General features: G+C 36.3%; 2 protein-coding genes and 1 non-coding gene across 3 annotated transcripts in view; 2 read left to right on the top strand and 1 right to left on the bottom strand.

The window, feature by feature from the left end:
* Window positions 1-8379, top strand: part of LOC129942795 (uncharacterized) — a 78574-nt gene extending 70195 nt beyond the window's left edge. Inside the window, exons 2-4 of the mRNA XM_056051866.1 lie at window positions 5298-5492; window positions 7312-7422; window positions 7533-8379. Coding sequence (XP_055907841.1) covers window positions 5298-5492; window positions 7312-7422; window positions 7533-7762 — 536 coding nt within the window. The 3' untranslated portion in view covers window positions 7763-8379. The remainder of the gene's footprint in view (window positions 1-5297; window positions 5493-7311; window positions 7423-7532) is intronic.
* The window catches only part of LOC129942792 (uncharacterized), a 324873-nt gene that overhangs the window by 112257 nt on the left and 186141 nt on the right, over window positions 1-26475 (bottom strand). The window lies entirely within an intron of this gene.
* On the top strand, window positions 14285-14356 carry Trnap-ugg (transfer RNA proline (anticodon UGG)). Its single transcript has one exon. It is a non-coding gene; the product is annotated as a tRNA-Pro (tRNA).

Below are 26475 nucleotides of genomic sequence, written 5' to 3'. Positions count from 1 at the left end.
GAGGCTAGGATGTGACCTACACTCACAACTTTCAATTGTTGCAAGCTAAAAATATTCAAATAGATTTTTTGTAATAAATTATATTTTTTTAAATTTAAAGAAATTGCATTTAAAATTTTGCTGTTTTTTAGGGAAATAAATCAATACAGTTTTATTTTTGGTAGGACGTTTCTTTTTGTTAAAAAAACTGGCGCAATCTCTTAAACCAATTCTTTATTTAAAAAGTCTTGTTTAAATTTTTCTTAAGTTTAAAAAAAAATTTTAAACAAATTTTCTAACTAAAGTACATATTTAACAAAATGGCAACAAACTTTTGTGATGGAACTTAATGAAATGCGACAAAAGGCTCGCGATGCATTTTGAGGAATTTTTTATAATCTAATAGTATTCAAAAATTAGGTTTGTTCCTGTTTCGATCTGAAATGCACTTACCAACATCGACTTAGTAGACATTTCTTTCGAAAAAAATATAAACACACTAAGACTCAAAGTGGCATCTTAAGTAAAATTCAAGATCTTTTTATTGTGAACTAACAAACGTTAAAAGGACCCTATACTTTAAAAATCTAGAGAAGTATTTTGCTGCTTTTAGAGTAAAACGAGTGATTTAGGTTTAAAGTATAATCCTCGATCTAAAACTTATTTTTAGAGTTGAAAATGGTTTAGGTTTTAAAAATATTAACACAAATATTAATGCGGGATGGTAGTACCCGTGATGGTTAGTGCGTTGGACTGTAGACATTTACCGACTTAGCCAATTGACATTTACACCACGCTTTTCAATAATGCATATTATCCAATGCATTGGAAGACCGCTGTGGTTCATCCTCTCTCGAAAAAAGGAAAGGACAACTCCAACCCGTCAAATCTCCGGTCGATAAGTCTTCTTCCGAGCATCAGCAAAATTTTCGAAAAAATCATTAATAGGGCTCTGACTAAGTGGGCTGCGGACAACAAAATAATTCCGGATACACAGTTCGGGTTCAAGGCGGGTCATGACACAATTCATGCTTTTAAACTAGTTTCTGATATCCAATGGAATAAATGAAAACAACAATGCACTGTTCTAGTTGATTTGGAAAAGGCCTTTGACACCGTATGGTTAGAGGGTCTTCAACAGGGAGCGGTGAATTCGCCGATTCTCTTCAGCATTTACACCAGCGATCTGTTATGTAGTCTTACAAAGGCAATTGCGTACGCCGACGATCTAATTGCGTACAGAACGGCCCGAAAGGCTGAGGTTATTAGAATTCTCTTGCAGCGTGATTTCGACAAGATTCAGCGATATTGCGACGACTGGAAACTGAAAATAAATGTCCAGAATTAGGAGACAATTCTGTTCCGGACTCCGTTGGTTAGGGCCAAGAGGCATACGTGCTAGAATTGGCGCAAGATGGTTATCGTTGATCTCCACGGACAGCCATTAGCGAGCAAAAGTGTAGTGAAGTACCTCGGTATCTGGTTAGATCAGTATTTATATTTCGACAGACATATAAATTCTGCTCTGACCAGGGCCAGAGGATCCTTCGCTCTGACGAAACGGCTGTTTTTTAGCATTCAGCTTGACCCAGAGTGAAGGTAATTTGCTACATGGCCCTCTTACGGCCAACGATCGTTTATGAGTTTATGAGTGTCCTGTGTGGTTCAACGTTGCCCCTTCCCAGATGGGATGGAATTGACAATTTCGTGATAAAACTCGTTCGAGGTCACATTGCAAGAGCTATGTCTTCCACCAACAATTAATTTTCGGGGCGTTCTATTTGAACGACCGACGAGTATTTAGAGAGTGCACGCTTGAGCGGCTTCATTCCACCTACTTTTTATATAGATGAGGTCTGATACAGATTGCCACTTCCGCTAATCTACCACGTCAGACGACGAAACGGCTTCAATAGGCACTTGATAGTGGGTAGTCGGAATGGGGTTTTAAGCCTTGGTCGGCTTACATACTTGTTTTATAGTATAAAAAAAAAAATATTAAAAAAAAAACATGGAATAAAAAAAAAATAAGAAAACAAAAATGTTAGATAGTTAGATTTGCTGCTGTGGTTGTTCTAGTTTTAAGTAGTTTATAGATAGAATAGGTAGTTTAAGTTAGCTTTAAGTTTTATATTAAGAACCTTATTTTAAGTAGTTTCTAAGTAAAAATAAAAAAGGATCTTGACATTAGTTTTTTTTTCAAAATTTTCTTTTAAATATAAAAATAAATAAAATTTAAATTGAAGTAAAATAGATCTTAGGGCCGAAAGGCATTAGCAGTTAGAGTGTCTGTATGAGACTATTAAGTTTGTCGTAAGTTATGGATAACTAGGCTAGTTTTATGAATTTTTGTCTAGCTTTAAGATAGGTTTAAGAATGAATTAATAAAAATGAATTAAAAAAAAAGGGCGATGGACTGTCATGCGAGAGGTCTTGGTTTGGATCCCTGCCTATGCCACCTACAATTTTTTTTCACGGGTACTGCCTCTTGCGAGGAATTGACAAATTCTCCAAGAGTAATTCTTTGCATGAAAAGTGCTTTCTCAAATTTGCCGTTTGGATTCGGCTTAAAACTGTAGGTCTCTTCCACCCCTGACAACAGTGCTCGCGAACAGGAATGGTTAAGAGTTGTAAGTCACTAGGCCTTAGTTCTCAAACGGATTGTTGCGCCATCCAATTTATTTATTTATATAGTCTGCCTTCTGTATCACTCAAGCAAAAGTCGATTTACTAGCATTTACCCAAAGTTCTGCCCTGAATTTACTAATGGTAAGTGCAATTTGAAGCAGGTCTCATTATCGCCTGCCTTTCCTAAAATGTTGTGGATTTCTTTATTCTTTTTTTGTGGGTTTTCCAAACTTCTCTGGGTCCTTGAGGTAGTTGTTTACAACATTTTATATTCTTCTAATTTTTCTCGCTATGCAACGGATGGTTTTGCTGAGATCCCGGTAAGCCCAAATTTGGCCTATTTTCTCCTTGGTTAGAACCTTACCTTCTTCTTTTATCAAATTAGTACTCGAACTAAGCTCACAAACAATCAGAACAACACGCTAATAGGTTAATTTAGAATTTGTCCCTATTTATGTGACACAAAAAAAACAGGTACTTTTTATGATCTTCTTGGGAAAAACCGCCATAAAACTTGTATTTATCAAATTAATCCAACATTTTGAAATATAAACTTTATATATACTTCATTCATTACACATTTGGGCTTTTCTAAAAAATGTAATGGCTTGAAAATTTCGTCAAATAAAAAACGAAAAAAGCTTGTTTCTATTCATGTGACACTAAGTGTAGAACACAAATGTTTTAGTTTAAAAAAAAATAATACGCTTAGTATAAAATTTCAAACCCGTCAGATGACGAATATTTTGATTTTTCTAATTTCGTAAGGTTCTCGGAGAACTCTTGCACAAAAATTGTATCTCGAATATTGAACTTAATCTGAATAGTCCGAACAATTTTTGAGTTTTATTTATTCTAGAAGGAATTCAATTGCCAACCTCCATGGACCTTAAGGGGAAAGTTAGCGATTTTATTAAAACGTTCAAGCTTTTTGTTTGATTTTTTAATCAGTTTACACAACTTCAAATGATAACCCTGTTTTTCTTTCAGATACTGCTAATTAAGCTAAAATTGGTTCAATACAAATATATTTTTCAATTGCAAACAATGGGGCATTTTTAAGCTGTCCGCAATTTCTAAACTGCTCGAAGGTTTTTTTTAAAATAACATTCAAGTGCCCAACATGATATTATTTCGGGTAGATCAGATGTCACTTATCTGGCATGTTTTAACTCCTCTATTATTAATTGCACCGAAAATCAAAGGATTTTAGTAAAGCTTGTGACTCAGTATGCCACAACTTACTGCTTCGTAAACGCGAAAGTTTTGGCAATCACTCTTATCTTCTTCAGCGCATTTCTTCTTGTTTAACGTAAAGGATCCAAAAGGTTAAACCTCACAAAATCTACCCCCAACGTACGTACAAACGCACCGACTGATTTGGATTTTAGGAACTTAAAAATGTCGGGAAATGTCAAAATTTTTAATTGGACAAATCGAGAAATTTCAAAATATCTTATTAGAATTTTACTAGAAAATTTTAGCAATTGAAGAAAAAAGGGGTCAGGTCTAGATTTTATTGTTTTATTAAGTAATTGAAAGAAAATAGCCAGAAAGTCATGCTGATAGTTGATAATGAATTTAATGATTTTTTAATGATTACATTTTATGGCCCGTTTTATTTGTTTGATATTCAAAATAATTAATGATTTCAATGATTTTAAGCAGCTTTTCAATCTTAGATTAGGTTTTTACTCCAATTCATGTATTGGTATAAAATTTAAATTCACTGGCCCTAGCTAAAACATAAGACCAATGTCATTAATATGACAGTCATTTCAAAAAGTGAAAGAATATGCAAAGTCAAGATTTTTCTTTTCAATTTGAATAAAATCTGTGAAAGTAAACTTATCGTTTGAAGAAAACATCAACACGATTTATTTCAAGAGAAAAGAATTAAAAAATATGATACACCTAACTGATTTCGAAATTATTTTTAATGTTGTAAAGCTATTGTATCCAGAAGATAAGGTTTTTGATGCACATAACTAGAACTGAAAGCTGTTAAGGGATGAGAATCTAAAATCGAATAAGAACAGCTGAGGGTACTGTCATCAGTGAAACAATTAGATGACATAAAATCTTTAGCAAAAAGACCATTCATAAAAATAAGAAAGAGTGTCGGAGACCAAATGGAACCCTGTGGCACACCCGTATTTATTTTGTGGACATCAGATCAAAAGTAGTCCAGACTGTTTTTGAAATCGCTCGCTGATATATCAACGATTTATTATTTCTTAGAATTTGTTTAAAAAACATTTCTGTTGTTTTTTTGGTGTGGAGGATTTGGCCTACATTTATGAAAACTCATTTTGGTTCGTAAATTTGGATCCATCAATTCAAATTCATTCATCAACGCGCAAGTTGCTCCACACATTGGGAAATATTCCAAAAACATTTTAGAACTATTTCGGAAACGTTTTAGAAACATTTAATATGTTTTATGAATGCTTCTTAAAATGTTTCTTCACTGTGAAATACTTCTTAAGAAATTATCTTTAAATTTGTTGTTCAAAATTAAATCAAATCAAAATAAATGTTATCATTGGTTGCGATTTTCTTTAGCATGTTTCAGTTTGAAATTTCCTAGGAAGTGTAATTTAGAGCAACAACAAGTTCAAAAATGTTATATTTTTACAAAGTTTTAAACAAAAATGTATTAACAATTTATTTTTATTTTCCTTTTTCAGATTGCCGCGAGCAAGTACGTTCGAAACGTACAAAACGGCCACGTGCTCCAGAACCTGTTAATTTCGAACCAGAACCACAACAAGATTTGGAAAATGAAGATAGTGGATCTCAAGAGAAGGATGTACCAACGATACCAACTAATTTTCTTAGTCCTTCAGTCAGGGAGTATTTGGAATTAGGAAAATCAATACCTGGTAATATTCAATTTATGAAAGTATAACCGAATGATAGGCTGCTTAAATTAAGGCCTTCAATATATAAATAACAGATCAAACAATCGACTTAAAGTGAATGAAATCCTAACAGGTATCGTAATAAGCCATTTTCATACATTTTGAAGTAATTTATTTAAAATAAATTCGGTTTGAGTCGAATTGATTGATTTGCTATTCAAATTGGAAGCCGTTTAAACGAGATTAATGCGAAGCTTTGAAGTTTGTTCTTCTACTTTCTCAGAAACTTCTACTTTTTGTGAATTTTAAAAATCATTATTGGACAAATTTAGAAACACTTTTAAAAATAATAAAACTTTTGGAAAAACTAAGACAAACTTATAAAAGTATTAAAAGCCTACTAAAAAATCGAGTACAATATTTTAAAGCCTCAACTTTTCCACGTGAAAAAAAAAATTGGATCACATGGGTCAAACAATTAATTTAGTTTTTAAGGAGATATTACCACCCTTTACATTTTTAATCACATTAAGAGCGTCAGGAAAAAAAGCGAAGGATATTAGAGAAGAAACCGATGCACTTTGGTCTTGAAGTTTTGAATATTAAAATAGGAAGGGAAATCAGAGCTGGGTGGAGAAACACATTCTGGATGTACGTCTACAAAATGAATATCTTTACTAAGAAGTCGAACCCAACAAAGTTGCTTTATTTTTTTGTTTACAAATATACCACTTAGAGCTGGATAAAAAACTCTACATTCTTGATGTGCGTTTTAAAAAAGAAAATCTTTACTTGACAGTGACAACCCGTACAAGTTGCTTTAGTTTTTCTAGCTCCTGACTCAATTATATCAGTCCTGGTTAGAGACTTCCACATTCTTCATGTGCACCTGAAAAAACATTCTCTTTACTAAACAGTAAAACAGAAACAAAAATTGTTGAATTTGTTAAGCTAATGAGTCAAATTTTATCAGTTCACAAAAAATATACAATCTAATAAAAACTTATTATGTGGCAGCATAAGCACAAAGACCACAAGCCATACACTCACATATTACGTCGTACCCCCTTTAGATGTGAATTATTAACAAAACCAAATTTATGTCGACATTAAATGGTTTTTCCCAATCAACAACCATAAAAGTTATACACATGTCCGGTCCACTATGTGCTCTAAAGCATTGCACGATGCTGCAGCCCCTGACTGTGACATGGTTTGTTATAACCAAGCAAATGTACCCTGGAGCCATTCACTTTGTGGGAAAATTAGTATCGCGGGTTCTTTATCATTTTTTTTGTTGTTTTTATTTCAATTTCACCTTTGGGGCAACAAACCATCGCACATCTCCATCCCCACCGCCATCACCATCGCTAACGTATGATGTCCAATTGTACAAAATAATAGAATACATTCGCTATCCTGTTAGTTCACTTATAAAAATCGTAAAATGGGTTCGATTCCATTTGCGCAAATTCCTCCCCAATCCTTCCCCCTTTTTACCCTTATGCAGTAAATTAGGAGCTGCAAGGACTTTCCCAATACCCAACTCTGAAGCAGCATTCGAATGTTGTTTTTGTTGTCCTTTTTCGTTTTCGAAATTTGTTTTTGTTAATATTTTGATTGAGACAAACGACGAGATTTAGCTTGTTTCGATATTGGGAATACATTTTTTTTAAATTTATTTTTCAATCGGTTTCATGAGCCAGGCAGAAGTTGGAATTGGGGAGGTTTTGGAGGTTATGGAGTCAAAAAAGGGTGGTGCATCTGTTCTTAACACAAAATAATTGCATTTCAACTGGAATATCCTAAATATTCATTGTATCCCATTTCCTTTTTGCAGGTCGGCCAGGAACGGATTATCCAATCCTCTCGGCGATACCCTATACGAATTTCTATTGTGATGAACAGGCGTATCCGGGATTTTTTGCCGATATGGAAACAAGATGTCAAGGTGCGGTCGCAAACACACAAATGGGTTTCCATTTCGAAAACAAATCATGTTTATTTTGTTTCTTCTATTTTTCGATTTTCTATTTGTTTTTTGTTTTTCGTTTTTTAAAGGTTGGCACTACTGTGACATAGATGGACGACAGGCAAGCTTCCTCTGTCCCAATGGAACACAATTCTCGCAGGCGGTATTTGTGTGTGATTGGTGGTTCAATGTACGCTGTGATCTATCGCCAAGGCTCTATGCCATCAATGCCAGGCTCTATCAGCGGCCAAAAGTGAATCCAACACGGCCCCACCGAATCATCACGAAGCAACTGGTCGATGATATTTTTAATAAATAAATTATAAATATAAATTCAACAAAATCCAATAAACAAACAAAACAAAAACGAAGAAGATTTAAGTGAGACTCACGAGTGCATTAAAAATGAAATTGTATAAAATTTAAAAAAGAAATATGAATTTTTCCTTTTTACTCATAATAATAAAATAAACATTCAACACTTTAAAAAAAAAAACAGATAAAATATATTTAAAAATTAAGATATCGAAATTTTGTATACTTTTGTTAATAATAATTGAAATATGTTCTATAAGAAATAAAGATGCTTTGACATTCAAAGCAACTATGTACTATATAAGTAATGAAAAGGCAGAGACACACATATACATACACACATCGCTATACACATACAACACATACAATAACAGAAAACTATAGAAATTTTTATTTTTTTTATCGCGGTCAACTCTTCAAAATTTTAACATTTTTTTAAAAATATTTTTTTTCAATTACAAAATTTAAATTTAAGAAATAAAAATAAAAATCATATAAATATATGAAATTTATTAATAAATAATTAAGAAAATAATAGTTTTTATGAGCTAAAAAATATCCTGTACCTATATTTTCAATTTAATATATTTAAGAGAAATAAATTAATTCACTCCTAGAGAATATGATTGGTTTTAAATGTTGAGGATATAGAAGCGAAATTTGAATATGCTTCCATTTTTCTAGTGTTGAAAGAATAATATTTGACAGCTGACAGTTTACGAGGTTTGTTCAAAAAGTACCCGGAATTTTTAAATTTCGAGGGTCTGGAGAGTCCGAAGGTCATACATGCCCCTGAAGTATGATGCAATTTTCAGCTATATTCACTGTTTACTTTGTCGGTGGTAGTTGCTAAGATTCGAGGTGTTTTTATGACCTCGGCGATTTTTGCTTGTTTAAAGAATAGAAGAATTGAAGAGTCAAGGAATTTGTATTAAATTTTTCGTTTTACATTAAATAAAGTGTGTGAAATGTTACAAAAAGCTTATGGTAAGTTTGCTATAAAAAAAAACAACTGTTTACGAGTGGTTTAAGCGTTTCCAAGATGGCCCCGAAGACGTTGAAAATGACGAACGCTCCGGTCGACCCACCACGTCAATAATCGATGAAAATGTGAAAAAAGTGGAAAAAAGGTTATGAACGATCGCCGAATCACAATTACAGAAGTAACTAATAAAGTTGGCATATCAATTGGTTCATGTCTTAACATTTTTTAAAAATGTTTTGGGCATGAAACGAGCGGCAGCAATATTAATTCTAAAACTTGTGCTTGTTCCTAATTTGTTTGGACGAAAACAATGTAGTAGTGACTTTTCCCTGTTTCGAAAGTTGAAGAAGGTCGGCGTTTTTCCTCGATTGAAGAAATAAATGCTCAAGGACATATCAAAAAGTGAATATCAAGAGTGCTTCGAAGATTGGAAAAAACGCTGGCATAAGTGTATTAACGAATAAATAAATATTTTATTTTGAAAACACGAAAACTCCGGGTACTTTTTGAACAAACCTCGTATTAGTAAGGAGTGTTATGCCTCTAAATCAGTAATATTAAATCTTATTAGATATACCAAGTCGTGTTCTAAAATAGTTTAACTTTTAATTGAAAGGGAAATAAATTGAAGTAAATACGTATACAGGGAATTTCATAGCATTGACATAATTTTCGTGGGCTGAGATCGAACTTTCTGTCTGTATACATCCACATTACTTTTAACAGACCAGCTGTTTTGGCATTGAGTGAAACCCAAGTGGGTGAAGATTCCGATCATGGTGAATTTTTTATTCATGGGTATTGCTTAGTGCCATTATTTACCACAATACGGTCATTGTACCAACTCCCTTTTAAATTTCATGTGGTTAAAACTTTCCGTGAATAAGCACATCATTCACTTTTGTTTTCTTTATCGGAGCCCAAACCTGGACAGAGTTTCAACTTCTCAGGAATTTGATGCTCTGTCTGACTGCATGCAAATAATTGTCTCGCTGTATCCTCACACTGAAATGGTTATTACGGGTGATTTCAATGTTTACAATTTTTCGTGGCTTCGCCATTCAGGCCAGACAACGCCCGTAGAAATGTGTGCTGAGATTTCTGCTGAGTTTAACCCTATTACTCAGCTTGTCAATGAGCCTACTCGTATATCAGACGTTAACGGCCGAGCAGAAAATAAACTTGACTTGTTTCTCACTTCTGATCCTGATAAGTACACAATCAGTGTATTGACGCCTCCAGGCACATCGGACCACAGTGTCATATCTGCTGATTGCTCGTGTCGAACTAATTCAGTTAAAGAAAGAGCTCCAAAGAGAACCGTTTGGCAATACGAGAAAGCCAACTGGGACGTTCTCAATAATTTCTCCAGGATCTTTAACTGGTCGCTATGCTACCTCGGTAGGGATGTAGACTCAAGAGCAGATATGATTTCTAGTATGATTCATCTAGGAATGGAAACGTTAAACCCAAGGTTCGATTCGAGCTGCAAGAGGTTATCAAGGAGAAAGAGGTGAGCTTCCGGTGTTTTAAAGCCAACCCAACTGAGGAAAACCGGAAAAAGTTTAAGCAAGCCAGGAAGGCCTGCAACGCATATATTCGAAAGACCAAATTTTTACATGACCAAAAATTACGGCGGAAAATGCTGCAATGTCCCAAGGGCAGTAAGAATTTTTGGTCATTTGTAAAAAAAACAGGAGGAATTCTTCCTCTTTCTCGGTTCCTACGCTTGTTGTCAATGACACTCCTTTAGTTAGCTGTATTGATAAAGCCAACTTATTTGCAAGGCAGTTCGCCGAAAATTCTACCTTACCAGATAGTGCCATGACTTCCCCAGTTCTTAAACGCGTAAATGATTCTATGGGACCAATCTTTTTTCGTACGCGAACTGTGGCGAGAATTCTTAAAGAACTCAACATTCATTCTGGGCTCGTTCCGAGTAGTTGGAAAACTGCATTTGTTCAGCCAATCTCAAAAAAGGCGAATCTTCTTCTCCCACAAATTACCAATCGATAGCACTAACGTCCCTTCTTTCTAAGGTCATGGAAACGCTGATTAATTATCAGTTTAAGAAATATCTTGAGGAACGGAAGCTTCTTAATGACCGGAAATACGGCTTTCGTAGCAATAGGTCCACTGGTGATCTCATAGTTTATCTCACCGTACAAGACATTTCAAAAGCATTTGATAGAGTTTTGCATCAAACTGTCTTATTGAAAATGGGTCCTTTTGGTATTGATGAATCTCTTCATCGTTGTATTAGAAATTACCTTCCTAATCGTTCAATATAAGTTTTATTAGATGGTTTCAATTCTGAAATTCATAAATTAATTGCTGGTGCTCATCAGGGCTCTATTTTGTCTCCGACTCTCTTCCTTGTCTTCATAAGCGATCTTTTGTCTGTTACTTCTAATCCATTAAACTGTTTCGCTGACAATAGTTCTCTTAGCTTTTCATAATTGTTTCTAGATTCACATCCTTGTCTTTCGGATGTGGAACTTCAATTGCAGCGTATGATAAGCATATTAAATTCTGATCTCGACAGCATTGTACAATGGGGATCCAAAAACCGTTTAGAATTGAATGCTTCCAAAACACAATGCTTTCTCTTGTCGTTAAAGCGTAACCCAGCGCCCAGAAAACTAATCAACTTTCAGTATGTGTATCACAGATCACCTCTAATAGACTTACTTACTTACTTAAGGTGGCACTACCTTTGGGAGGTTTTTTCACCTTTTGGTAAAATTTACGAACCTCATTTCTGTTGTGACATCCCTCTATTTCCTCCATCGCGCGCTTCTCATGCTCTCTTCTTTTCCATCTAAGAAGCCGGTGTTCCTCTCTCCTCTTCTGCTCGTAGAGCTCGCGAGCAGCTCTAGTCCTTTTGTGCAGCGCCGCTTTGTATACCTGTTGCTTCGCTGCGTGCGCTTGCCGGCATTCTTCGTCAAACCAGGGGTTCCGCTGCGGTGGCCGTTTGAAACCTAGCACTTCAGAGGCGGCATCTCTGAGGGCTGCAAGGCAATGTTTCCACTGGTTTTCAATGCTTAATGCAGGCAGCATAGGACTCCTTAAGAGAGGTTATAAGAGACTCGATCGGAAAAGGACATGGCAGTCTCTTGCGATTGTAGCCGTCTTATGTCGAATCTTCTCGCAGTACTTCCTTTTTTTGGCTTGGATCGGGATATCCGTAGCCGTACCTTGGCTACAACTAGGTAGTGGTCCGACTCAATATTGGCCCCTCAGAATGTCTAGATATCTTGTATACTGGAGAAGTGTCGTTCTTCGATCGCAATGTGGTCGACGGTTGATTGACCAGGAGATTTCCATGTCCCCTGTGATATGTGTGATGTGTGAATTGCATACTAGCTACCAGAACGTCTCGTCCCGCAGTGGTATCGATCAGCCAATCAGTTGTCGGAGATGGTGTCGTGCAGGCTGTATCTCCCGATTATGCCACCAAATATGTCTTCTCTTCCTAGCTTATCATTAAAATCTCCTAAGACAATTTTAGTGTCATAGCCAGGGCACTGCTCATATGTCTTGTCCAAGAGCTCGAAGAATATGTCTTTGGTCATCTTTCTCCTCTGTTGGGGCATGCGCGCATATTAGGGTTATGTTGGCGAATTTAGCCTTGTTGCGGATTGTCGAGATGCGCTCGCTCACACTGTTGAAACTCAAGACATTTTGCCTCAGTCTAGTTCCAACAACAAATCCACACCCAAATAGACGATGTCTTTGTTCTCGGTAGCAATCGCCGCAGTATATATCGCAGTCTTTTAGTTTGCGTTTGCCCGGTCCATCCCATCGCACTTCTTAGATGGCTGTAATATCTGCCTTGCAGCAGTTTAGGGCTTCCGCTAATTGTTCGGCTGCACGTGGTCTTTTAAGGGACCTAACATTTCACGTACAGATCCGAAGTTCGTTGTAATTATTTCGTTTGTGTGGGTTGTCAACAGTAAATCCTTCCGTATCCGAGGATTGTTGGTGCTTCGCAACTAAAGGTATTTTTTACGTGGCCAGGAAGTCACCCCGACGGCACAACACCCAACCTGGAGGGCCAGATCCTTAGGTTAACTCCAAAGACGGGGAACCGGATAAACCGCTCTTTATAGGCGTAGGCTCCGAATAAGTCGTAGAAGCCCTATAAGGTGTTCACTAAGTAGTTCAACCTTACTGGAACTGTAGACGCCACCGTTGATTCCATCTCGGGAATTCCTTCGCTGCCGTCTGGATAAGGAGAGGTGCCTTAGTGGAAACGCCTCTCCCCCCTCTCTTGTTTGCTGCCACCAACAACTTTTCACTGGGGTTAAAACCCAACCTCTTATAGAATGATCACATATTCGATAAAATGCTGAAAGGTGCTTAGGATTTATCCGACGGTGCAAGAAATTTGTCACCCCTTCTGATCTAACTTTAATTTAAAAAGCATTCATTCGTTCAAAACTTGAATATAACTCGCATATTTGGGCAGGTGCCCCTGAAAGAAGTTTAAGTATTTTGGACAGGATAAAAAAAAACTTTGAAAATGATAGGCGATAGAACTATAACCGAAACAATTACGTCACTTGAACACCGCTGCAATGTTTCACGCCTTTCGTTGTTCTACTGATCAAACAATTCAGCCGTAATACTTAGACTTCTAGGAATGCACATCAGTTTAACCTTGAGTTCAATTTCGGATGTACTGTCAAGTAAAGAGATTCTTTTTTTTAACCGCACATCGAGAATGTGGAATGCTTTACCCAGCTCTGTTTTTCCCATTGATATTCAAAAATTTGAAAAAATTCCAATTATTGGTAACTGTAATATAAATTTAAATAAATTGTAATCATTAATTAATATTTTTAACGACAAGTCTTAGCAAGAACTCATGAAGACTTGTTTTTTTTAGAATTCAAATGATCGACAAATAAAATTCGACAGCATCAACCTTAAAAGGCTCGGTAAGAAAAGAATAATATTTCTGAATTTTATTACCCTTCAAAGCTAAATTTAAGATTCAGTATTGAAACCGAGAAGACTTATTGTTTTGCTTTATTAATTCTAATGGTTTCATATAGTCTTATAGAAAATATAGTTACTAGAATATGTTTAAAGTTTACTAAAGTAAAAAATAAAAGTATTAAAAATTGTGAAATAATCTCCATAAATTGTTCCTGCCACCATTTATTGGTCTAACTTCTTAATGTCAGATATAACATCTCTCAAAAAAAGGTACCTTCAATCATAATCTCAGGTTATAATGTGCAAAGAGTAAACCAAGTTAACAATAAAGTTTATAATCCAATCTTACAAAGAGTCAATAACTTACAATTTAAATGATTAACCGACTTTACGAATTAATTAACACCTAAAAGTCTACTTCACCATCACAAACACTCGCCTGTATCCAACCTACTCAAACAACCAAAAGTATGCAACTTCAATATTTTACCATTTTAATTTTGTTGTTGACCATGTTGTATTAATAAATTAGCTCTGTCTCGGGTAATAGCCAAAACCCTGAAATGTGCCACAAAATGGCAAAAACAATCTTCAGGTGGCTCAATGGTCTAGGGGTATGATTCTCGCTTTGGGTGCGAGAGGTCCCGGGTTCAAATCCCGGTTGAGCCCGATATAACTTTTTTTGAAAGATTTTTCGTGTTTAAAATGTTTCTTTTTTTTAGAAACTCTCAAATTGCCATTTGCAAACAAAATTTAATTTGGCCAATTTGTCTGGGATTACAGTAGACCAACACACCAAATTTTGGTGGACATCATCATAGAAGAAAGAACAGAGGGAAACATTAAAGAAGAAAAGAAAAACCAGAACTGCTTACAAAAGCTAAAATCAACACAAAGTTATGACCGTAAATCTGCAAACAAGCAAAGCATAACACCGGCAATGGTAACACAACGGCAACGGCACCGTTTGCGTTTTCTAAAAAAAACGGAGCTGGGCTACAATAATATACGAAACAATCTGGCAGCCAAGAGTAAAACGACACAACTCAGCAAATTGAAACGAAAGTAATGAACACAACACCGAAAGGACTTCCAAAGTCCACCTGAATTGAGTTTTCGAGCTCCAACCGGATGGACGACGACGAACGGCGGACGGAGTCGCCACGAGACATTAAGCAAAGACAAACACTGAAAGAGGAGATATTAGTCCTGCAACAGCGCCTTCCATATCACTGCGCTGGTACATGGCTGCCGCCACCGAATGTGGACGTGGAGGAAGTGGAAATGACCGTGGTTGCTGTTGATAATGGATGTCAAAGTAAAACGCTATAGCTTGGCGACCGTGGCTTGGTGACGGCGGTGGTGGTGGTAACGTCAAAACAATGCAATCCAGGTGAGATGATTTTTGTTACTCCTGTTTTTGACTTTTTCTTTTCTATAGTCGTCGCTCGTCCTCACCAACCACGAAAGAAATATGTTTCGAAAGTAATTTCATTAGTGCGGCATCACACAGAAAAGAATGTTGTTCTCCTGCTGCACTATGATGCTACCTCCTGTAGTCGGTGTCAGAGTCAGAGTTGGAACCAGGACAATCCTCCATTTCGATGGACATGGAAACACCAAAAAAAAAAAAGAAACTCAGATAATTTGTACAAGACAAAGAACGAAATTGAAAATAATAAAAAGTCCACAAGCTTTTGCTGGTTTGGTTGGTAATGAATGTCAATGTTTACATGGTAAGTGATTTAATATTCTGCCGTTGGCCATTGTCGGGCTGGGGCCTAACGAGATAATCAAGAGAAGATGTCCTACTCGGTCCAGTCCATAGGTCCAATGCCACTTTGGCTGCACGTCCAGTTCCCGATACCCAGATATCATCACAGGTTCCCATACCCACGTATGTTATGTGAAATTGGGTAAAGTGCTAGATGATACGAGAGTGTTTTGGGATGAACACGTTGTAAAAGGTACTTTTACCAACTAGGCTATAGTCAAGGTAGGTAAGGCATACCTATGGACCTATATCTAAACTACCTACTGTTGGAACAGCCGAATCTTCTTTGGTCTTATTTTGACTCTGTGTGGCAGAAATAGAAAGTACCTTCTTCATTAGGAGTGCTACAGTACTGATGATGATGATGGTGATGAAGTGTTTGTGATAGGCTTTTATTTTTTGTATCTTTCACTGGACTTTGAAATGATATTGTTCAAGGTTTGAGCAGGGATACAAATTAGATTTACATAGAAGTAGAAGAGAGAAAAAGACTTTTGTACATAGGAAGTTGATGCAATTTAGGCTGTTAGTAAAATTAAGTTATGACGAACAAGACAATTCTTTTTTTTGTTGGTTTTTATGGTGGAGTATAATTGAAGAAAGAAGTACCTGTCTGTATTTTGTTTGAAATGCAGAAAGTATTTGTATTGAAGGAATTTGAAAAGGCATTTAATTTGAATTTAAAAAACAATAATGGACAGAACACTTAAAATCGCTACATGGAATGCAAACGGTCTTATACAACATTCATCCGAATTAAAAATCTTTTTAGATCTAGAACATATCGATATTTGCCTGGTGTATTTATGACCTGTCATCAGATCATACTCCAGTAATTCTATCACTAAGTGAATCAGAAGTACTAGAAAAAAGTAATCCAAAGCTTGTAAATAAGAAAACAAACTGGAATGATTTTAGAGAAAGGCTTTTAAGTTTTATAAATTTAAGATCTCCCATGGATACAATCGAGCAAATTGACCATGAAGTGGAACAGTTTATTGCTGATGTGCAACAGGCCGCTGAAGAAAGTACTCCAATATTTTCTAATAGAAGACAAAATGAAATAAAATATCCTTTAGAGATAAGAAAGTTGATAATAGAGAAAAGAAGAGCTGGAAGAAAATGGCAAAATAGTAGATTTCCAGATGATAAAACAACGTTTAACGGTAGAAGCAACAATCTTAAAAAACATATTTACAAATTCAAAAATGATTCACTCAGTACATTCCTAAGGAATTTAACGACTGATGCTTCAACCGATTTTTCGCTATGGAAAGCAGCCAAGCGCCTGAAAAGACCGCAGTTACAAAACTCGCCCTTGAAATCTCAAGATGGGAAATGGATCCTTAACCCGAAAGAAAAAGCTAACCTTTTCGCTGAACATCTTCCGAATGTTTTTACTCATCAAACGAGGCTGAAAATAACTTACAGTTTGTTGATAAGATAGATGAAAGTAAAATACCAATTGTAAGACTTAAAGAAATAAAAAGTATGTGTTTACATCAACTACCAAATACAAAATCACCAGGTTACGATCTAATTACTGCTCAGGTTATGAAAGAAATGCCATTGAAAGCCTTTATAAAACTCCAATATAATAAATGCATGCCTTAAGCACCGGTATGTCCCGCACCATTGGAAAATTGCTGAAGTAATTGTCATACCAAAGCAAGGTAAACCACCTACAGAAGTGACGGCTTACAGACCATTATCGCTTATACCAATTATGGCAAAAGTTTTTGAAAACCTGCTTCTGAAGAGACTTAGCAAAATCATAGAAGAAAGAAGGTTAATCCCAAGCCATCAGTTTGGCTATAGAAATAAACATTCCACGATAGACCAAGTTCATAGAATATCGGATGTAAAAGAAAAAGCATTAGAAGAAAAACAAGTATGTTCAGCTATTTTCTTAGATGTTGTTCAAGCTTTTGACAAGGTTTGGCACGAGGGACTTGAGTACAAACTGCAAAGGGATCTTCCCAGGCAGTACTTTGAAATATTAAAATCGTACATCTCAGACCAATTGTTTAGAGTAAGATTATAATAGAAGCCGGTGTACCACAAGGAAGTGTCCTAGGTCCTACCCTGTATTTACTATACACAAGGGATATTCCAGTTGGTAATTACACTATAATGGCTACTTTTGCAGATGATACCGCAATTTTGGTACCCGACAAATGTGTCTCTAAGGAAGCAGTAAAACTACAAAATGCCGTCGACACAGTGAGAGTTTGGAATGATGAATGAAACAAAATCTTCACATATAAACTTTACAAATAAAAAGATAAACAATATTCCAATAATCATTAATAATCAAGCTGTACCTTACTTTCGATGCAAATCTTAAGTGGAAAGAGCACATCAAAAAGAAAAGAGAAGAACTAAACTTGAAATATAGAAAAATGTTCTGGTTGCTTGGTAACAACTCTGATTTATCAATCCAAAACAAAATAATGCTGTATAATCAAGTACTAAAGACTGTTTGGACCTATGGAATCCAATTATGTTGCTGTACAAAGAAAACAAATACCAAAATCATCCAAAAATTCCAAAACAATGTCCTTCGTGGAATAGTTAATGCACCTTGGTACATAAAAAATACCGATCTACATCTTGACTTACAAATATAAATGGTTACAGAAGTTGTTAAAAAATACGCTGTATCGCACAACCAGAGACTGCAAAGTCATACTAATTCTGAAATGGAGTCCGTCTTGAATATAAGAAACCATGTTCGAAAATTAAGAAGAACCAAGCATCATGAGCTTATGGTCTAAAAAAACATGGGAAAGTATTAAAAGTTTAAACTTCCCCCAAAGTGATTGTACAAAATTAAGAAAGAAAAGTCGATCCTTCAAGATTGGTCCTGATGAAGAGGTGGTTTTAGTGTTTAAAAGTCCCACACTACTTGGTGTGGAATACTGCCAAGTGTCTTTTGAAGATTTCCTCCTGTCAAAAAAAAAATTAATTTGCTTGGGAGAAAAAAATAAGTATACGCCACGGTGAACTTTCAGTTTGAATGCATTAACTTAGAACCTATTTTAGTGCAGATGTGTGATATAGGGCTAAAGAGTAGCTTAGAAATCTATGTTCAACTTGTTTCAAATTTTAATAATTTATTAAATTGTTTTTTAAATTTTCATACATCTTTGGTGATTTTTAACTAGGTGACAATGATTAGAAGTTCTTTAGTAAAAGACAAGCAAATCCTAGTCTCATTTAACGTTTCTAAGGACGTGGAAGTTTAGTTGAACATTTTTATTCCGAAGGGTTGATCCAAATAAATCATGTAAAAAATAGTTAAAGTACAATTCTTGACCTTATATTTATTCTTGAGGATCTTAAATTTTTAGTCTTTGAATCAGACTTTCCGTAATAAATCAAATTCATCACAAAGTCATTCTATTGTATTTGAAGTTTATAATCTTCAATCTGTAAGTAAGAATAACTTATTTACTTTTACTTACAAGAAGGTTGACTTTATTTCTGTAAATAACTAGTAAAAATTATAACTACCATAAATTGGGGACTTGCCGTAACAGATATGTAAACCTTCTTTTAATAATTGTTTAAAGTTGTTCAATGGTTGGTCTTTATGGTTTAGAAAAGCGCGTCTTTTGTTCAATGTCCTTGGTTTAATAAAAGCTTTAAGAATTTGGAGGAAGTGGTAAAAAGCATTTGATTTAAAACTATTAAACCTAGAGCCGGCAGGAAATTTAAGGAGCGAAGTAATAACAAAAAACGTTTTGATAGTAGACTTCTGCTTGCCAGACGCATTTTAATGGTTTTTCAAAGAATGATGTATCAAAACATCAGAAAACTTCCCCTGCAAAAATATTTGTTCAAGACGATTTTGTATTTATTATGCTTGTATTTTTGTAACCTATAATTTTTAGCTTTTCAGACAAAAAAATAACACGTAGGTACTTACTATAACAGATGTAAAATCTATCAGGTGACGACCTTTAAGCAGACACAAACTTTTTTGAAATTAAAGAAATCGATGCGCGCTGCTTACCAAATAATTTTGCATTAAGTATTTCAAAATATACCGTTTATGCAAAACAAACTTTCCTGGAGTATCATGATCCAACAGCTGAATTTTGGATGAATTATGTGCAAATGATAAACTTGAGAAATGACTTTTCTATAAGATTAGATGCCGCAGTTTACATTTATTGTTTAAATGAAAAGGCTTCATTATTCTTTACTATTAAAATACGTCTAACAAGCAGAAGGCTGCCTTAAAAACGTCTTGGACAAATATTTTTGTAATCGGGGAAAGTTTTTTTTATATTTTGATGTATGTACATATCACTCATGTGGTAATCATTTTGACCACAAAATCGGAAAAAAATGCCATTTTTAAACCCAACCCGGCTGAAGAAAAACCTGCCAGGCGGTTGAATTTGATATATTTGTGCATAAATTTACACCTTCACATCAAGACATTTTGGTTATCACTCCACTGTCAAAATTTGCTGCCGGCTCTTAGACTATATAGACTAGTTGCACTTTTGAAAAGTTGGCTTTCAATGGCTACATAGGTTGCTACTTATTATTTCTGACCTTATAATGAAAAAACAAAGAATTACGATTAAAACTGGTTTTATTGTTCTTCAAAATATTCTCCATTAAGAGCAATACACTTTTGCATGCGTTTGAACCAATTTTCGCAGCACTTTTTACACTCCCATTGAGGTACCTCAAAACATAGTTTTTGAATGCATCTACGGCTTCTTCAACTTATGTTGGATTTGGCTCATCTTGGAAGACCAATACAGTCGATTGCTGTTTTGTTTCGGGCTCATATGCATAGATTCATGATTCGTCACCTGTGTAGATATTATACACAGCCTTTCAAGCACCTAAAGTTTAAATTGTATACATGTGCATTCAAGAGGACACAAGTGTCCATAGGTTTTTCTCAAAACCCAACTCTGTCTATCAACTCCTACTCTCACCTCCCCGCGGTGAACATCGGGTGCCTAGTACCTCAACTGGAGATTGGCTTCTAACCCCAGTTGAAAGTTGTTGGGGGCAGCAAACGAGAGAGGGGGGGAGAGGTGTTTCCACTAAGGCACCTCTCCTTATCCAGGCGGCAGTGGACGAATTCTCGAGATAGAATCAACGGTGGCGTCTACAGTTCCAGTAAGGTTGAACTACTTAGTGATCACCTTATAGGGCTTCTTCGACATATTCGGAGCCCAGGCCTGTAAGGAGCGGTTTATCCGGCTCCCTTTCCATGGAGTTATACTAAGGATCTGGACTACGGCGACTGCTACCGAGAACAAAGACAGCGTCTATTTGGGTGTGGATTTGTTGTTGGAACTAGACTCAGGTAAAAAGTCTTGAGTTTTAACAGTGTGAGCGAGCTCATCACGACAATCCGCATCAAGGCTAAATTCGCCAACATAAGCCTAATATGCGCGCATTCCCCAACAGGGGAGAAAGATGAAGACACCAAAGACATATTCTTAGAGCTCTTGGATAAGACATTTGAGCAGTGCCCTGGCTATGACATTAAAATTGTCTTAGGAGATTTTAATGCCAAGCTAGGAAGAGAAGACATCTTTGGTGGCATAATCGGGAGATACAGCCTGCACGACACCACCTCGCTGCGGGGCGAGACGTTCTGGTAGCTAGTACGCAGTTCACACATCTTAATATCCACAAGGGGACATGGAAATCTCCTGATCAATCAACCGTCAACCAGATTGACCACATTGCGATCGGCGCACGACACTTCTCCAGTATCCAGGATATCCGAACACTCCGAGAGGCCAACATTGACTCGGACCACTACTACAAGCCAAAACAAGGGAGTACTGTGAGAAGATTCGACGTTAGACGGCTACAATCGCAAGAGACTGCCATGTCCTTTTTCGATCGAGTCTCTTATAACCTCTTAAGGAGTCCTATGCTTCCTGCATTAAGCATTGAAAACCAGTGGAAACATTACCTTGCAGCCATCAGAGATGCAGCCTCTAAAGTGCTAGGTTTCACACGGCCACCACAGCGAAACCCCTGGTTTGACGACGAATGCCAGCAAGCGCACGCAGCGAAACAAGAGGCATACAAAACGGCGCTGCATAAAAGGACTAGAGCTGCTCGTGAGGAGAGAGGAACACCGGCTTCTTATATGGAAAAAAAGAAAGCATGAGAAGCGCGCGATCGAGGAGATAGAGGGATGTCACAACAGGAATGAGGTTCGTTAATTTTACGAAAAGGTAAAAAAAACCTCCCAAGGGTACCAGCCACGAACCGAAGCCTGTAAAGACGATCAGGGGAACATCGTAGTAGAACCGCAGTCAATGCTGAGAATATGGAAAGATCACTTCTCCAAATTATATAACGGCGATGACGAACCGAATTCCGCTGGGAGATAGAACCACTCAACCTCGGCGACGCAGATCAACAATTCCGTCTACCCGACCTTGACGAAGTGAAGATAGCTATATCTAAACTTAAGTCAAACAAAGCTGCTGGAGCTGACGGCATCGCTGCCGAACTATTCAGAGCAGCAGGCGATGACATGGTACGAAGCATGCACCAACTCATCTGCAAAATATGGTCGGAAAAAAGCATGCCCCATGAGTGGAATCTCAGCATAGTGTGCCCGATACATAAGAAAATATTGACATAATTGGAAGATCAAAGCGTGATGTCAGTGGAGCGTTTTTGAGCATTGCGACGGAAGCGAAGAAGATGGGTTTAGTGGTCAATGAGGGCAAGACCAAGTATATGCTGTCATCAAAAAAGGACACTGAACGACGACGTCTTGGACAAATCGTCACCATGGACAGCTATAACTTTGAGGTAGTTAAAGGCTTTGTCTACCTAGGCACCGCTTTTAACACAGACAACGACACCAGCGCTGAAATCAAACGAATAATAACTCTTGCAAATCGCTGCTTCTTTGGACTTAGAAAGCAATTGAGAAGTAAAGTCCTCTCTCGAGCATGTAAAATCACCATCTATAAGACACTCATCATACCGGTTCTCATTTATGGCGCTGAGGCCTTAACCCTGCAAAGAAAGATGAGAGCGTCTTAGGATGCTTCGAGAGAAAAATTCTTCGGGTGAATTTTGGTCCCGTACGCATAGATGGAGAATGGAGGAGAAGATATAACGACGAACTGTACGGGTTGTACAGCGACACTGACCTAGTTAGCAGAATTAAAGTCCAACGGCTTAGATGGCTAGGTCATGTAGAGCGGATGGACATCAACGCTCCAGCCCGGAAGGTCTTCGAATCCAATCCCGAGGGACGGCGCAGTAGAGGAAGACCGAGACTCAGGTGGCGCGCCCAGGTGGGAGAGGACCTCAAGTAAGTAAGTAAGTAAGTAAGAATTCTTGACCTTGTTTTTATTCTTGACCTTTTATTTATTCTTAAGGAACTTAAATTTTTAGAATGTGGTATAACGCACTTTAATAAGGTTCCGGCAGAAAATTTTAGGAGTGGAGTGATAACCAAAAACGTTTTGGTTGCGGCCTTTTGCTTGCCAGATGCATTTAAATTTTGTTCACATGCGTTTTTCAACTAAAAATCCCAAAGACTTTTGTCATACATAACTAAAAGAATGATATATCAAAACATCAGAAAACTTTCCCTTATTGCAAAAATGTGTGCGTAACCTACGAACTAGCAATAGCCAAATTAGCCAAGTTACGATCGAGCCTTCATTGTGCTTGCTGACGGCTCATTGAAAGAAATAAAAGATTTCGATAGTCTACCACAGACTTCTTATAAGAAAGCTTCTACACTAAAATTTAAACTTTTTAAATGGTTATAATTATATTTATCGAATTCTAAAGAGATTATTCAAAGTATAGAGGATCAACTATTTTTCATTGAGGTATTGTCAGGCCTGCCTCAGGTCAGGGTAGTTATTTTGGTCCTTTTCTTTACAAACCTATTCGTCAATGACATTCAATATTGTTTAAAATTGACAAATTGTCGAATGTTCACATAGGACTTGAAATTTCATGGCGGAAAACAATCGAGGAGGAATTAACGTCAAGATTTGGAGGGAGATAAAACATATCTCAGGAAACCGAAAACGATGACGCGTAGGTGTAGTGGAGGCCCTATGCAGCTTAAGGGGCCACCAACGGACTTAACACGTCCGAGGACCTAAGGAAATAAGTAAGTGTATTTTGAATTATGACTGTCTTTAGTTCCAAAAGGACAAACAATGCCCGACAACAAATTAGAGCCCCCTATGCTTACTGCCTTTGCAGCTTAATATCAGCCGATCAAATAAAACATAAGAAATTAACTTTTTTGCTATTTAGAAATGAAAGTTTCGGTACGATCTCAATAAATAACATTTTAACATAATTTTTAAGAATTTAATAAGAAAAATCATTTGTTTTTCCGGATATTTGATTAGAAAATGTAAAATAACATAAGAAAATGGGCAGAGAATACTTGCAAGTTTTTTTTTAAAATTTTAATTCCTTACATTTACAACTTATTAATTAAAAAAATTAATAATGTGTTGTACCACAACGGTTATTATGACCTCGAACATCCTGTTGGCTAAAGAATCACATAATTTCTTTTTATTAGTATAGAGAATAAGTCTACCAGGCACTTTTTGTTCCTCCAATAAGTTCCGCTCCAGCCACCCCCAAACACGTGGCGGCCATGTCAGTAAGGGTATTTTTGGAGCTCAATCCAATACTTTATGAACTTATAGGTGTGGATAGGGGCATTATCGTGTTGGAACTTTCATTCGAAGGGCTCAAAAATATTCTCTTCCTTTTGAAGATCATGAAAGCAATAAGCAGAATCATCGGGGCCCTCAAAATGCTGGCACTCCTTCGTTAAGGACATATGCACTCTGCAGAAATCGAAACGTTGCGTCTTTCGAAGTTGGTTAGGAGGTGTTTTTTTGTTTTTAATTTTAAGACGCTTTAAATGTTCGCCATTTTAAATAATTCTTTGCACAGTTCACACGCATGCTTTTACTCCGGTGTTTTCTTTAATCTTGGCTGCAGAGTCGTGTGAATTGGACGCACGCCTCAAAGTAATTCGCTTGTCAGCTGCTGTAGTGACAGAAGATGTCCGGCCCTTCATATTTTTCCCTTATTTCGTAAGAATGAGAAAGTAACTTTTTGTTTGCAACTTGATGGATTGATTGACCACATTTACTATAAGCCTTTATTTTGGCTGTTTCGGCTTCCTTTAACGGTTTTGCTTTAACCATTTTTACTAAATTTAATTGAAAATTACTGAATATAAACTAATAATATCATAAAAAAGAAAACCGCGACTACTTACGTGCAAAAATTATTAAAAAGCGTAGAGGTGCTAATCGGCTGTCGCACAAAAAAAATTTGTTTTGTCACATTTGACAGAATAAAGCAAAACAAAATAACGGTTCATTTCCAGAACTCAAGTTTTTTAGAGAAAAAGCAAAAAAGGATAATGAAAAAATAAATACTGAATATTATACATATTTATCGTTCCGAGTTACTTACTTCTTTATATAATAGTGTCAATGATTTCCTGACCCTTATTATTTATAGATCTTCTTTGAATAAACGATTGGGCCAGCAAACCTATAAGATGACTCCTAGACACCTAACAGTTTCCTGGTAACCGTTGCTGTTATTTTCCATTTGCTTCAACTTTATTTTTCGTACTGATTCGACGTTTGAGTGAAACAGTCGTAGGTTTGTCTTTACCCTAAGAGACTTGTTCCTCCAAATATTGGACAACACCCTGAACGCAAGTTTACATTTCCCAATACGGGTAGAAGTATTTTGTTCAGTTCCATCTTCAGTAAACACTATACTTTCAGGATACTGAAAACTCTCTACTGTTTCTACTAATTGTTGAGCAATGTTTAATAGATAGAATGAGTGGGAGGTTTCAGAAACTGAATATCTTAATTATTATAGTGTTGATTTTCAGCCTTACGATTTCTGCTTCTCTCTCCATCCTTGTTGCCATTTGATCGAGGTCCATTATTCTAGCAAGCATACATCGTATGCGCAATTCAAAACTTTCAGGTATGTTGTCTTATTCCCTCATTTCCTGCCAAGGAGGAGCAGCACCAATAAGAATGGATTTAGTGACAGCTGCAACCCTGTCTGACTCTTATTTAGACTCCAAACTACTCTGACAACCTATCTATCTGTAAGAAGTGACATTAAGACCCATAATAAGACACCTTGATAATTGAGATGATCTTATCAGGAATATTCGTCCTTTGCAAGGCAATCCAGATAAACTCCTTGTTGACACTGTCAAAAGCCTTCTCAAAATCGATGAATTTCAAGGAAAGTGGTGATCGATATTCAGCACACTGTTCGATGGCGATCCACAGGGTGTTGATGTAATCAATGCATGAGGATCCATGGAACCTTGTTTGCTCAACTTTAGGCGTTACTTTGAATTGTTCTTTTACAAGTTCTTGGATAATTTTTGCTACTATTTCGGCGACTGCAGGCAAAAAGCAAATACCTCTCTTTTGTTCGCCATTGATGTCAAATACATGGCTTAAAACCAAAGCAAAATTTTCCTTCCATCTTCAAAGCTGGTCCTCATACCAGATCAGCAAGAAACTATTTATATCTTTATAAGATTAAAATAAATCCAAAAGCAAGGGAGATGATAGTTTTTGATTTCATGAGAAAATGGTAGATAACTTTAATTGTTATGAAAATCGAAGAATTCTTCAAAACACAACTTGGATTTTTATAATTTCTATCTTGAATCAAATTCCCAAAAAAAAGAGTTCTATATATTGGATTTTTTTATAACGTATAGTAATTTCTTTATACGTTTAAATTTGTTCACAAATTTGAAATGAAAGTTAATCACATCTGGTTGCAAAAAAAAGTAAAATAAAAATACTTAATGACTTTCACTTGTCAAAAAATGAATGTAACCAACGACGAAGACTACGACGAATTTCCTTCACCATCACGGTTAACCTAACCACCATGACCAGACCACATCATTTATTATCTTCATAGACGTTGTTTGTTAGAGATGCTA

Source organism: Eupeodes corollae, chromosome 1 (assembly GCF_945859685.1).
Source record: "Eupeodes corollae chromosome 1, idEupCoro1.1, whole genome shotgun sequence".
Taxonomy (NCBI): Eukaryota; Metazoa; Arthropoda; class Insecta; order Diptera; family Syrphidae; genus Eupeodes; species Eupeodes corollae.
The sequence above is the reverse complement of the archived record's forward strand: the minus strand, read 5'-3'. Positions and strand labels throughout refer to the sequence as shown.